A 15,603-nucleotide genomic window follows, 5' to 3' on the forward strand; every position below is an offset into this window, starting at 1 on the left:
CGTCCTAGAAGCTCCCATCGCTAGTTGACCCGATAGTGGTGCAATGGGTCTAGCAACTGCAATGCTGAGAGCGCCGCCGAACCGTAGACCAGACTTCTATAGTCATGGTGGGACTGAACAAGGGCTTTGTAGAGCCGCAGCAGTGTAGAGCGATCAGCACCTCAATTGGTGTAGCTCAGGCAGTGGAGGGCATTAAGGTGCTGCCAGCACACCCGCTTAAGCTAGCGAAGTTGAGGAAGCCAAGTCAATTGGGCGCCAAACACCAATTCTAAAAATCGATATGTCTCCACTGCAGTGAGTGAATCGTCATCAAGAAAATGTCCTGGTTCTGAATGAACAGTAGGACGCCGACAGAAGTGCATGACCCACTACTTCATGGTTGAAAGCTGGAAGCTGGAAGCCACTGCGCATTTTGGATGGCTCCCTCTAGGCATCACTCAGCAACACCACTACTGGAGTAGCAATAGGAAATGCAAAGTCGCCTGTGTACAGAGTAGGTGAGACGAATGGCCCCACAGCTGCTGCTAGACCGTTAATGGCCACTAAAAATAAAGAGACGTTCAATACTGAGCCCTGTGGGACCCTATTCTCCTGGCTATGGGGGGAAGTGTGAGAGACACCAACTTCGATATTGGAAGTATGGAGCAAAAGGAAGTTTGGATAAAAATCTGGAGTAAGATACAGAGACCTCACTCATGTAATATGGCAAGGTTGTGGTGACGCCAGGTCGTGTTGTAGGCTTTTCTTATATCAAAACGGATGGCTACCAGGTGTTGGCATCTGAAAAAGGCTGTTATCATGGCAGACTCGAGGAACACTACGTTATCAGTGATACAGCGACCCTGGTGGAAACCGCCGCCCTGGCATGGAGCCAGTAGGCCCCGTAACTCCAGGAGCCACACAAGCACCGACTCACCATACGTTCTAGCAGCTTACAGAGAACGCTGGCTACAATGATGGATTCCATAGCTATACATCAAGCGTGTTTTTACCTGGTTTTAGCACTGGAACGATGGTACTCTGTGATCGACTTCTACGTCGGAGGCAAGACTGTTACTACTGACCTTCAACAACAACGAGGGAGTTAACGTCTGGGAGCATGGAAAACGGTGCTTGTCACAATTATTTGATTTCTTACACAAACACACGCCCATATACACACACACGCGCATATACACCCCCCCCCCCCACACACACACACACTGACATACACCTACGGCCACCACCCCCGATCCTCCCCCTTCCTCCCCTTCCCCCCTCCCCCCCCCACACACACACACTGACATACACCTACGGCCACCACCCCCGATCCTCCCCCTTCCTCCCCTTCCCCCCTCCCCCCCACAAACATACATACCTGCACACACACATCTGCAGAAGCAAAACTTGTAACAAACAATGTCGATCAAAAAGCTAAATCGTGTCCTACTTACGCAAGTATTGTGAGTAATGACAATGCTACAGTGCCTAGTAGCTGGGGATTATTGTAGCTGAGAGGATGATCCTTTTCTCACGGTCCGCGAATAACACGGCAGTGTTGGTCCAGGAGACTGAACAGGGAGTGCCGGGTGAAATGCATATGGGGGCGGGAGAAAGCGGCGGAGCCCCGTTAAGAGTGACATGGGTGTGCGGACGGCGGCAGTCTGCGTCGCTTGTCCAGAGATGCCGGCCACGGATCGCTTCTCGCGGCTGCAGCTGGCGCTGCTTCTGCTCTTGGCCACTTCCTCGCGAGCTCAGCAGTTTGCCGGGTAAGTCAAACTTCATTCATTACGGCTACTTCACAGTTACGATAACGCTGCGGATATTTGTAGGGACGTGCAATGCGGATGCTCAAAACGTTAGTTAGCGTGTATTTAAACTCAGTAAACAGAGGGTCTTCGAAGAACATCATAAGCATGATTTTTGTAGTTGTGTAAGTCTTGTGACTTGAATACAGTAAATTATCAGAAAGTGTGTTTTTATCGCTCGGTTCCCTCATACTGCGGTTTCCCACCAACAGGGGGAAAGCGGTATGCGTTTCCACCTGTAACAGCGACTCAAATAATCAGTGCTGTTATAAATTCACGGCCGCTCTTAATGCAGTGTCCATGTTTGATGTGAACTTGCACTTTGTCCCGTCTATTCAGTCTGGGGTCTGGAGACCAATGGTACTACCACGGCGTTTGGAAAGAGTAGCAAATGTGGCATGCAAATATTGCCTCGTACGGGAAATGACGAGCATAGCATTTCCTGTGGGAAATAAAGCGTCCTCTAACTGTTCAATGATAGCATAATCCTGAAATTTCTGGTTTTTGCATTCGGTAGTTAATTTATCTGAAATAGCAAGATCTACGAGATTGTCACCAATCATAATGCACAACACACTGATAGACAAATAACTAGGAATGTACCACGTGGGTTGTGCTGTAGCAGCTGATGGTTATTTTGTGTGTTATTGGTAAACAAAGCTTCACCAGAATTAATTAAGCACCGGAAGCACACTAAATAACTACTTCATGCTTCTCTCTGAAACACTTTCAGTCGTTGGCTGCCACACAGTCGCAACAAACGACAGGCAGTTGTGAACTGAACGGGGCGGTTTCGTGATGGAGAAGATACTCGGAGCACAGACGTTCTCATCACAGAAACTGCCCACCACTAGAAATAAAAACAATATTCACGAATACTGTATTGTCTTGCTTCAAGTGGCTATTTCTCTAATCGTCTCGAATACTGTTCTTTCTCCCAGAGATACTATTTACTGTAGACCCTTTATAATTCCACCTTATAAATTTCCGCACAATTCATGTAAAAAAAACTCGTAAATAGTTTCGTGAGAGTATAATAAGCAGTTTTACAGCAAGAAAATGGATATGTGATGGCTCGCTAAGGTAATCCAAACGAAAAGTTATGGTGGCGCATTCAATCTTACATGAGGTATCCGCTTTAGAAAACATTGGAGCGAAGATCAGATGTTCGAATGTAGTGTCATCAGATAAATCAATCATGCGAATGAACATTATACGACATGTTCGTTATTCTTCTCATTTTGATACATTATGTTGAATTCAGATTTTAGAAAAGATATAAATGTTCGTGAAAATAGCAACAAGAAGTATAATTCATGTGTGTCAAATGACGTTTTTATCTTATATTAAGCACGTAAGAAAATACAAATTATTGGATTTACGGGTGTGTATATGATCTCTGGATTTGAGAACTCACTGTGATGTGAAGCGGCTACGGGCTGCGAAACGTCGTAGCATGATACCAGGCAGCACCGAGTATATTCATGAGAAAATGCCCTCCATCTAATTTGTTTGCTCGACCACAAACCTCCAACAATACTTTCTGGAGCACCGTGACGAACAAGTTATTGATCGAGCAAAAACCGAAATTCAGTCGATGGGTGAAAAGTAAGGCGAACGTGCAGATTAAGGAATCAGATATCAGAAGATTGCGTGTACATTCCCCACTGCAGCTGGCCGCAAATAGCCCGAAACTGCTTGTAGGTACTACGGTATCTTCTCCTCTACAAGTTTCCTAACATAAAGGTTGCTGCATAGCTTTGCCTCAAATTGTAGACGGTGATAACGTGTGTTGTACGCATAGGCACCCTAGATCATCGCACTAATCCCTTCAACAACGCTAACTGCAATGGTAGCAAGTAGCACGTTTCCAGCGATGGCTGTATGAGATGCTGCAGTTGGACTCGTCCGAAGACAATTCATTCTGTCGTTTAGAACGTCAGACGCGGCATTCACAGTCTGAATATTTCGTGTGTCGCGGACAACGAAATGTGAGTGCAGTGCCAAGCGTACCGATGGGCTAGCAGTAGTCGAACTGTCAACGCAGACATGCCTACATTCGTTACAGTCATCCTGTGTCAATATGTGGCGGTACACCTCTCCAGCCCACCACCTCGTATGACAAGTGGAACGCAGAGAGGGTGATGCCTTCGAACCATCTGACTCGATCCTACTTAGAGGCGTAAGTCGTCTGTCTGAATGACAGTTAATCGAAGTTTGTCATGAGCATGTTGATGAAGTGGAAGGGTCATACTACAATTATAGCATAGAGAGGAACCCAAATATTAAAACTTATTCTGCATTTAAGAATTAGAAACAGACAGGAAACGATATCAAGATACCCGGTATAGGACTGACATGAGCTACAGGGAAATACTAGCGATGAAGAGTGTCAGGTGTCAGTGGGGCCTGATGGCGTGTTATCTAGCTTGTAGAACGAAACCTCTGGCCGTGCTATGCAGATGGCGGCCGGCGGTTGCCTTCCGATCGCATAGACAACATGGATCATTTACGTCTTCCGAATAGTAGATATCAAAATCCATTCTATCCCTATAAAAAGCTATGTTTGTCTTCAAGCGGGTTTTGGAGAACTTTCGAGACCTGTGGGGTTGATATGGGTTGATACTAGATATCCTTCCTCCCATGGCGTCATTCTTCAAACTAAGAAGCCTCCCAAACGGTCATCGCCTTCTTGGTGACCACCAACACTTACTGTTAGATAGTCGTTACATTTGAAATTAATCTGGCCCAAAATTACTCCTGTACACAGGGAATGATATGCAATTTTCGTCCCATTCTCGTCTAGGGGACACGTAGAATGTCGAGAGGCCAAGTATTTTTACTTTAAAGTGTAACTTAATTCCGTATCACTGCGAACAAGATTCTGGCAATCCCGTGGTCATCTTGCTGATATAGAGTCAGCTCGTTGTTTTGTACCGTTTACAGGTTACAGGGAATGTAGAGAAATTAATGTCATAGTGTCACAAATCCATTCCACTCCGTTCAAACTAAGCACATATTGATACTATACCCATTTTACGTCTACTTTCATGCTTTCACTTTTTTTTATGACTCTTCTGTGATTGTACTTGACGTTGCATTGACCTTTCCGTGCACACAAAGGTGACCCTGCTGAACCTACATGCGAGCCATTGTGACCTTTCTATGTAATTTACCTACAAATGAAATGCTGGATACCCTTTTTCAAAGACTTTCTCCTCGTGTAACATGTCCTTAAGATGTCGTAGCCAAATGCTGTGCAATACTGACTTTTGGTTGACCCTGCATTGCGCTTGTGAACAGTGCCGTGAAACAAATTTATTCGTAGTGAAATGCTGAATTTGAAATAATGAAATGAATCTAACTAAATCCCAAAACAAACTAATTGTGTACTCAGTGAAAGCTACTAAACTGAAACTCCATACTGAGGTAGGTTACGGAAGTTACGTAACATGAAATGCAATGTCTGATTGAAATATTCACAAAATAAAATACTCCTCAACTCGGAAGAAACTAACTGTTGCACATTACCTTCTCTGCTCTAAATTAATCTGTTTAACTAGCGCAAAACCGGAAAATTCTAACTACGAACTGTTTGCTCACAAGAACGGTAAATGATATCCGCCCTGAAAGAGAAGTAACTTACCTCATTCTCAGCATGCTATGTTATGTCAGATGTACTCACGTTCTCTAAAGCAAAATGGAGTCACCAAATGCATCAGCTAAAAAAAATGGTTCAAATGGCTCTGAGCACTATGGGACTCAACATCTTAGGTCATAAGTCCCCTAGAACTTAGAACTACTTAAACCTAACTAACCTAAGGACATCACACACACCCATGCCCGAGGCAGGATTCGAACCTGCGACCGTAGTGCATCAGCTAAAGATACATAGTCTACTCTCTACTAAATTTTTATTTGCTTCTGATAAACGAACTGTGGCTGCGTGTGACGTAAAGTGAAATGCACACAGGACAAAACATTTAAAACTTTACTAAAAATGATGGAGGAGGGTTTTACTTTAAAGAAAAGCGCTCTTGAAAAATTGAACTCTGGTTATTGTCAGAAAAGACCGCAACACCGTATTTATCCGCCGACACCGTGCAAGCGACTTATAACTGCCGGCCGCGGTGGTCTAGCGGTTCTAGGCGCGCAGTCCGGAACCGCGAGACTGCTACGGTCGCAGGTTCGAATCCTGCCTCGGGCATGGATGTGTGTGATGTCCTTAGGCTAGTTAGGTTTAAGTAGTTCTACGTTCTAGGGGACTGATGACCACAGATGTTAAGTCCCATAGTGCTCAGAGCCATTTGAACCATTTTTTGAACTTATAACTAAAAAAAAGTGTATCCTGTACGGGAATATACATAATGGATGTACGAGTAGAGGTTGTAAACACATTTAGACATGACATCTGAAAATTTTGAAATGGCCATGAGTCGAGCTCGGATAGCCAAATTGTAAGGCGACCGATCGCACGCGATAAGCATTAAATCCGGGTTCGAGTCTCGGTCCAGCACAAATTTGCATTGTCGTCATTCCATTATACAGCTGATTATTGTCCATACTTGCAACTGCGAAAACATTTCATGAAGTGATACCGGGTGTTCTCCAAGAAGGTGTTATAAGCCCTCTGCTGTTCTTAATTTGTATACGCGATTAAAGAGACAATGTGATATGAACTCTTAGATAGTTTGTAGATTATGCTGTCGCTTACCGTCCAGTAAAGTCTCCAGAAGGTATAAATGAATTGCAAAATGATTTAGACACGATATCTGCATGAATCGAAAATCGGTATTTAATCTAAACAATAGAACGTGTGAGGTGTTTCATAAGAGTACTGAAAGAAATCTGTTAAATTTTGGTTAAAAAATAAATTACACGAATGTAAAGGTTAGTGATTAAACCAGACACCTACGGACAATTACAAACAACTTAAATGGTAACCATCATACAGAAAGTATTGTGGGGAAGAAGAACCAAAGACTGCTTTTTATTGGCAGATAACAAAGAAGATGCAAAAAATCTACTAGAGTGACCGAATATACTATGATTTTTCATCCTCCTCAGGAGCATTTTTGTCCGGCATAAGAGCCTTACCACACAGGATTCACAGAGGACAGCCAAAAAGTTCAAAGATGGGCAGTTAAGTTTTTTTTTCTCGAAACAGGGCATACTGTGTCGCAGATATGATAAACGAGCTGGTGTGGCAGTCATTAAAACGAAGCAGTTTCTTGTCGGAGCGAAATCTTTTCACGAAGTTTCGATTAACAACTTTCTCCTCCGAGTGCGAAAGTATTTTCAAGACTTCCACCTGCAGAGCGAGAAATGGACATTGTGACAAATTAAGAGAAATCAGAAGGCTCAAGGGAAGATTAGGCATTAGTTTTTCTTACGTGCTGAGTGGAATGATCAAAACATAGTCTGAAGGTGGTTGTATGATCCTTCTGTCAAACAATAACGTATGAATAACAAAGTAGTTATGTAGTTGTACTGTGTATGTAGAATAAATACCTCATGCAATATGGCTCTGTGTTTCGTACATCTTTCAGCCCATCTCCCCTCCGTTCACTTCCCACTATCATACGTAATCTTCGGAATTCGAACGTTTGCTGGAGTAGCAACAATTTAACTGAAAAGAAAGAAAGTTTGGCTGGGGACAGTGGTGTTACCGAGAAGTATTTTTCGATGGTAATTAGTTCAAAATAAATGATATTTATTTTGCGAATCAAACTGAGTTTCCTCACATAATTTTGACTAGCAACTAAAGATAAGTGTGTGACGTTGCAGGCCGCTGCTGATGGAGGCCCTGGACTCGATCGTCCGCAACGACGACCTGCGCTGCGTCCCACGGCTGGTGTGTGAGTTCGCGGCTGGTTCGCGCTCGGCGCAACAGCTGCCTTTCGTCAACGCTGACTTCCTGCTAGCGTGAGTTCTTTAATGAACTAGAATAATGGTGCTGCTGTCCTTCGCTAGCGAGGTCGCCACATCCACGTGTATACATTCACTGTAAAAATTACCTTTCCTACGCGAAGGGCGTATATGAAAGTTTTTAATCGCAGTACGCCCATACAGGCTTAGTTTATCGATCATACTTTTGATAAACTCATTGAGTTGATAATGGTAGCATTTGTAAAGTTAGTTTTATGTTTTAGCTTGTTTAATAAATCCAGCTGACGTGTTTCCTCACTATTCGTCAGTTATGATTAGCTAATAAAGATTGTGTACTGTTTCCGTACTACTGATGTAGTTCCTAGGGTAATTTCTCTTATCTGTTTTACATCTAGTGTTCTAGGGGAGTGTCTACACTATAGCTATTTAGTAATTAAATGCGTCAGTGAATTTATCATGTTATGCCCGCATCTCGTGGTCGTGCGGTAGCATTCTCGCTTCCCACGCCCGGGTTCCTGGGTTCGATTCCCGGCGGGGTCAGGGATTTTCTCTGCCTCGTGATGGCTGGGTGTTGTGTGCTGTCCTTAGGTTAGTTAGGTTTAAGTAGTTCTAAGTTCTAGGGGACTGATGACCATAGATGTTAAGTCCCATAGTGCTCAGAGCCATTTATCATGTTATATACATTACGGTGAAAGGCCTTAAATCACTACGAGAAATACATGTACACGATCAAAGGAAATAAATAAATAGATAAAAAGTAAATAAAACGAATATTCCAAAGCTGTGGTTCACTAAAACCAGCTGAAAACCGAAATTTCAGAATAGTGTGTAACTCTCAGAGCCGGCCGGTGTGGCCGTGCGGTTCTAGACGCTTCAGTCTGGAACCGCGTGACCGCTACGGTCGCAGGTTCGTATCCTGCCTCGGGCATGGATGTGTGTGATGTCCTTAGGTTAGTTAGGTTTAAGTAGGTCTAAGTTCTAGCGGACTGATGACCACAGATGTTAAGTCCCATAGTGCTCAGAGCCATTTGAATCATTTTTTAACTCTCTGAACAATGGTTAAGTGTATTGTTTTTGTGTTTAGTATTTGATGGATCATTAATTTAGTTATGTTTGGATTTATCCATTCTGTTCATTACAAATCACTTGAGGGAGTAACAGTGCTAGATTTCACTGATGACTGATTAGTGCATATCGTGCAGTCTAACACCGCAAATCATTCTAACTGACTTGGGAAAGTACAGGAGTGCCCAGCAGTACAAAAACCCTTTTAGAATACACAGAGTTATCCAATAATTGAAGGCGTGCTGAAAAATAATGCGTCCAAACTTTTTATGTGAACACTCTTAAAGCTTTTTAAATAAAACAAACGCTATCAACATTATACATTTATTCTTCATGTCTATATATTCGTTTCTCAATATTCTTCATGTCTGTATATTTATTTTTCAATGCAGTTGCCCTAGCGACGTACAGATTTCTCCTGACGAGAGACCAGTTTGTTGATACAAGAATGTTTTACTTTGTTTGCAGAGCCACAACGTCACCTCTGCTTGCACCACTTGATCAATACGAAAGTGAAGTCCTCGAAAGCGTTCTTTAAGTTTTGGACAGAGATGGAAATCGAATGGGGCAAAATCGGGACTGTGTGGGGGATGATGGATGACACGTGTTGGATTGTTGCAGACGTAACAGTGCTCGTGTGTGGTCTGGCATCGTCGTGCTGAAGGAGAGAGTGCTCCACTTGTGGATGAACCCTTCGAATAGGTCACTGTTTCTCATGCACCCACGTAGTTACGTAATACACCGTCATGTTACAAACTAGAGCTCGGAGCCCCGTAGCGCCAGTGGGGAAGAAAAACATGCGTCAGTGAAGCTGGAAAGTCGATCAAGTTGTTTGGTTGGGTGGTTTGGAGATTAAAGGGACTAAACTACAAGGTTATCAGTCCCTTTTTCCTTAGTCACACAGGTATCGAATTAAAACCATACCCCAAAAGAACCCTATCACGCGAAAACTGGGGAAGGAACGAAATATGTAAGACGTTGTATGAAACCATAGCCAGTAAAGGATTATAGATAGAGTCCTAGAGAGTGGTTCGCATGGATGACCTCCACACTTTTATTGATGCCTTTATAGCACGCAATTTATTTGGTGCATTAACGGTGTGCCATTCGGTATTCCAGATCCCGAAATTATGCCGTAATACCAACATGAGATCAGTTTGCGGCGTATCGATCTTCAGAGTTGGTTGGTTAATATGTAGCTTGTTTTGCCAGCCTGTCATCAAGTTCATTTCCATGGATTCTGACATGACCTGGGGTCCAGATGTAGGTCACCGATCGTGGACGTTGCTCCAGGCCATAACTGACTCCTGGATAGCCATTACCAAAGGATGGCGAGGATAGCAAAGGTCGTTACGTTGTAGGCTGCTTAACGACTCACTACAGATAGGAAACACTCACCGGTGCAGGAGCGGATTTGCTCAAGAGCGCGAGAGTGCTGTTCGGTATGTCCACTGTGAGCGTAAGCGAAGCCAGCGTGACCATTTACCATCGAGGCATCAGTGTTCACTATTCCTGAGCCCTGGAACGCGCCAAGAATAGAGATCTGATGGCGGAGGGCCTCAGGATGAACTTAGTCTTTTGGCCTTTGTGATAGGTCCAGACGAATCTGTGGCCAAGGTATGACCCTGGAGGTGTATGAAATGAACCCGGAGGAAAGGTGATAGAAGGAAAGCTCGAGTTCAGGAAGGAGGGGCCGAACGCGGACAGCTGTCGTAATCCGTGATCTAGGCTGCCATTGCGGGAGATGGATTACCCTGTTTGGGAAGAGGAGGTGGCAATTCGGAGCGGGCAAGCCAACGATATCCATGTTCTGTGATGAGAAGCGGATATCCAACACCTTGTCACCTATTCGTGGTTTGATCGCCGTTCAGTCACTTTCCGTATTTGCTGGTGACACCAGAACAACAGCCGACAGTATCGGAGCTGCTGTTTCCTGGGTGCCGGGGCCATAACAGACTGCAGTTCTGCAGTTCATAAAATGCGCTTGTGTCAATGGATTTCACTATTTACGGCCCATACGATCGCTACAATGATTCCCAATTTGCTTCTGCTCCGTCTATATAATTTCCTTTCCATGACACCGGCCCGCAACACCACCAGGTTTCATTCACTCTAAAGATGGGCAGTGGTCGTAATGATTTGGCACATCAGTGACCAGTGTACGTTAGGTATCTCGGAACATATTTATTGTCAACATGACAGATCTAAGTTAGAAAGTGTGTTTCCTAAGTACTGCATGATTATATGTGAAGCAAGACACATTTTTGTTCTTCGTATGATTTTTTTTAGCTCAATGTCGAAGTGCGGATGTAGAATGTCTACTTAAGTATGCTTTGGATCTGATGCTGCCACCTTAACTGGCATTTAAATTCTCTGCAAGTTGTCGCCCGTTCCGATAACATAGATTCTTTGCACTAAACACATATGATGGGACGCCTTCGCTACACTACTATAATTAGATCCATGTCTCGTAAGAGGCAACTACTTCTTCCATCCTCTCGATATCCGAGACCCTATCCATCATCTCCGATAGCCTTCAAGTAGACACAACTTCCGGTTCATTCACAGTACGTTTATTAGTCCAGCAACGCTCTTATAACTTTCTCACTAATTCTTGCGACGTGCTCTTGGGGTTACTCGATTCGTCAAACTCTGCTTTGGACTTCATTCTTCGACTTGTGATTTCTTCTGCCTCGTTTAATGTTTGTTCCATGTAACATTTGAATAACGAACGTCCTTTACTAAGCTCATCGAGTAGTCCACGTACATTGTGACAGCCACAGGTGTGACGCAACCTGTTACAATTAAATATTTGTTTGGGCACGGAGTAAATAGGAGACTCCACATGACCCGCCCCGCTTCCTATCGATGAGAAAATACGCAAAATCAACATGGAAAAACGCTGCGTGCGGCCAGTTATTAGAATACGAACGAAACGTACGTTCCAAGACATAAGCTACTACGAGAACAGTGGAGTGATAATTTTGTGGAGACTTTTGGTAGAAGAGTTTGGTTTGTGCAGGATCCTACGCGTGGACGGCGCGGAGGCCCTGGAGAGTTCCCCGCTGCTAGTGCTGGGCCGCGCAGCGCTCACCGGCGTGGCGGCTCGCGGCGACCCGCGGCCATGCTTCGCCGCCTACCCGGCCTGCCCCAGGGACAGCGACCGCCTCGTCTACTACCTCAACAACCACAACGGCGGCTTCTTCCGCTTCTTCCGACAGCCGTACGGGTACGGCTCTGCATACAGGTCGGCACAATCCTCCTCGTTAGCCTCAAACCCATTCTGAGATCGTCACCAGCTTCTACACTGCTGGTAGCTAAAATTGCAACGCTAAATAAAGGCAGTTAATGGCAATGTTTTACTTGTTATGCGTGTAAAGTACTGCTGAACGAATACACTATTAAATCTGTGGCAGTTTTAAGAGCAAATAGGGCGTGAAATTAAGAATGCAGACCTGCTGCCTCCAACAGCAGCAAAGGTACACTGGGTATTGAGTCCAAGTGTGCTCGAATCACAGATACATCTACATCTACATGTACATCTACATGGCTACTCCACAGATCACATCTATGTCTCTGGCAGAGGGTTCATCGAACCACCTTCACAACGAATAAAATGTTCTCGGGTTTCCAACCGCGTCAACTGCTTAAAACTACACGAGCTTTCGGCCAAGCACTCCTTGGCCATTGACAAGTGTTATGACTGCCAGTGGGCTGTTGGTGCGCCCTTATATACGCTAGCTGCCTGCTGTGACGTCACTGGTGCTCGTGACATTGCCATATATGGGCATTTTTTGAGTCGGCGTTCGATGTGCCCTCTTCAACCTCGCCATCGCTGGATCCCACGCAGCGCTGAGCAGCAAGCCACCGTCTCTATTCAGGGTGTTTGCGGTAATTTTTATTTCAATAGCTTCCTTTATTAAACTGTCCCAGAAGCCGTTAGTGCGAGCCACTACAGAGCTATCGTCAAATTTTATGTGGTGACCGCTTTCTAACGCATGCTCAGCTAACGCAGATTTCTCTGGATAGCGTAGGCGATAATACCTCTTATGTTCTTTCCTGCGTTGTTCCATAGTGCGCACTATTTGTACGATGTACTTCTGGCCACACTCACAAGGTATTTCGTAGACTCCAGGTGTTCTGAGACCTACTGCGTCTTTAATTGGTATCAGTAATTGACGGATTGTCGTTGGAGGCCTGAAGATTGATTTGATCTTGTGTCTTTTCAACAGGTGGCGTATCTTGCCCGACACAGAGCCACAGAATGGCAGCAAAGTAAGTTTTTTTTTTCCTACTCTTCGTCGGTGGTCTTATTCTGATATTTCCCAGAAATCACTTTTCTCACTTGATGGGCGTTGTAGTAGTTATTCCTGAAAACCTTGCGTAGGTGGCTCAGTTCGTGGGGCAGGTTATCGTCGTCTGATATTGCTCTTGCACGATGCACCAATGTTTGTAATACTGTGCGCTTCTGTGATGGATGATGATGGCTGGTGGCGTGCAGGTACAGGTCTGTGTGGGTGGGTTTTCTGTAGACGCTGTGGTCAAGGCACCCATTTCGTTTACGGTGAACAAGGACGTCGAGGAAGTGCAACGCAGTTTCCTTTTCCACCTTCATGGTGCAGCGCATAACTGCTACAACGCCCATCAAGTGACAGATGTGATTTCTGGGAAATATCAGAATAAGACCACCGACGAAGGGCAGGAAAAAAAACTTGCTTTGCTGCCATTCTGTGGCACTGTTCGGGCAAAACATGCCCACTCAAAACATGCCCATATATGGCAACGTCACGGGCACCAGTGACGTCACAGCCGGCAGCTAGTGTATGTAAGGGCGCACCAACAGCCCACTGGCAGTCATACCAGTTTACAATGGCAGAGGAGTGCTTGGCCGAAGGCTTGTGTAGTTTTAAGCAACTGACGCGCTTGGAAACCCGAGAACATATTATTCAATGTTATCGCCGCGAGACTCTGCATTCATACATCACCTTCACAATAATTCTGTTATTCCACTCTCGAACAGTGTTTGGAAGAAACGAACACCTATATCTTTCCGTGCGAGCCCTGATTTCCCTTTCTTTATTATTATGATCGTTTCTCATTATTTAGGTCGGCGTCAACAAAACGTTTCGCATTCGGAGGAGAAATTTAGTGATTTAAATTTCGTTAGAATATCCCGCCGCAACGACAAACGCCTTTGTTTTAATGGTGTTCATCCCAAACCCTGTATCATGTCAGTGACACTCACTCCCCTATTTCTCGATAACACAAAACGTGCTGCTCTTCTTTGAACTTTCTCGATGTACACGGCTTATCCTATCTGGTAAGGATCCACGCTGTGCAGCAGTACTCCACGGAGGACGGACAAGCGAAGTGCTGGCAATCTCTTTAGTTGATCTGTTGCATCTTCTAAGTGTTCTGCCAATGAAACACAGTCTTTGGTTCACCTTTCCCACATTTTCTATGCGTTCTTTCCAGTTTACGTTGTTCGTAATTGTAATTCCTAGGCATTTAGTTGAATTTACGGACTTCAAATTTCACTGATTTATCGTGTAACCGAAGTTTATCGAATTTCTTTCAGCAAACATGTGGATGACCTTACGCTTTTTATTACTTGGGCTAAAATACCAATTTTTGCACCATACAGAAAAGCTTACTTAAACCGTTTTGCAATTGGTTTTGATCTTCTGTGGCTTTATTAGACGATAAAAGGCAGCATCATCTACAAACAACGTAAGACGGCTTCTCAGATTGTCTTATAATTCGTTTATACAGATAGGGAACAACAGAGGGTCTATAACACTAGCTTCTGGAACGCCATAAATCACTTCTGTTTTACTCGATGTCTTTCCGTCAATTACTACTGACCTCTCTCAGAGAAAATCACGAATCCAGTAGCATAACTGAGACGATATTTCACAAGCACGCAATTTCACTACACGCAGCTTGTGTGGAACAGTGTCAAAAGCCTTCTGGAAATACAGAAATACGGGATCAGTCTCAAATCTCTCGTCGTGTGAGTAAAGAGCTAGTGGAGTTTCACAAGAACGATGTTTTCTAAATCCATATTGACTATGTGTTCTCTTCGAGGTAATTCATAATGTTCGAACACAGTGTATGTTCCAGTATCCTGCTGCATGTCACCGTTTATGATATGGACGTTACTCTTATTGCCTTTCTTGAATGTTGATGTAACCTGTGCAGCTTTCCAGTGTTTGGATACGGATGTTACACCGAGCGAACGATTGTGTCTGTTTGTTAAGTATGCAGCTATTACATCGGCGTACTCTGAAAGCAACGTAAATGGTATACAATCTGGGCCGGAAGACTTGTTTTGATTAAGTGATTTAAGTTGCTTCACTACTCCGAGGATATCCATTCGTGAGGTACTCATGTTGATAGCCGTTCTTGATTCGAATTCTGCAACATTTACATCGTATTCTGTGGTGAACAAACTTCGGAAGGCTGTGTTTAGTATTTCTGCTTTAGCAGCTCTGTAATCGATAGTATTTCCATTGCTATCGCGCAGACTGGGCGTTGACTGTGTCTTGACGCTAGCGTACTTTACGTACGACAAGAATTGCTTTGAATTTTATGCCAGGTTTCGAGACAAAGTTTCGTTGTGGAAACTATTATGAGTATCTCGCACTTAAGTCCGCGATAAATTTCGAGCCTCTGTAAAAGATCAGCAACCTTGGGGATTTTGGGTTGGTTTAAATTTGGCTTGTTTCTTTCGTTGTTTCTTTAATGGTGTTCTGACCTGTTTCGTGTATCATGGGGGATCAGTTCCGTCGTTTGTTAATTTATTTGGTATAAATCTCTCAGTTGTTGTCAACACTATTTTTTAAAAAAAATTCAAGCCACA

The 15,603-nt window shown here is 44.1% G+C and overlaps 1 protein-coding gene across 1 annotated transcript in view; it reads left to right on the forward strand.

The window, feature by feature from the left end:
• The first annotated feature begins 1,620 nt into the window (after positions 1-1,620).
• Positions 1,621-15,603, forward strand: part of LOC126249110 (uncharacterized) — a 73,880-nt gene continuing 59,897 nt past the window's right edge. The window contains exons 1-3 of the mRNA XM_049950760.1: positions 1,621-1,748; positions 7,575-7,712; positions 11,764-11,988. Coding sequence (XP_049806717.1) covers positions 1,621-1,748; positions 7,575-7,712; positions 11,764-11,988 — 491 coding nt within the window. The remainder of the gene's footprint in view (positions 1,749-7,574; positions 7,713-11,763; positions 11,989-15,603) is intronic.

This window comes from Schistocerca nitens, chromosome 3, assembly GCF_023898315.1.
Source record: "Schistocerca nitens isolate TAMUIC-IGC-003100 chromosome 3, iqSchNite1.1, whole genome shotgun sequence".
Lineage (NCBI taxonomy): Eukaryota > Metazoa > Arthropoda > Insecta > Orthoptera > Acrididae > Schistocerca > Schistocerca nitens.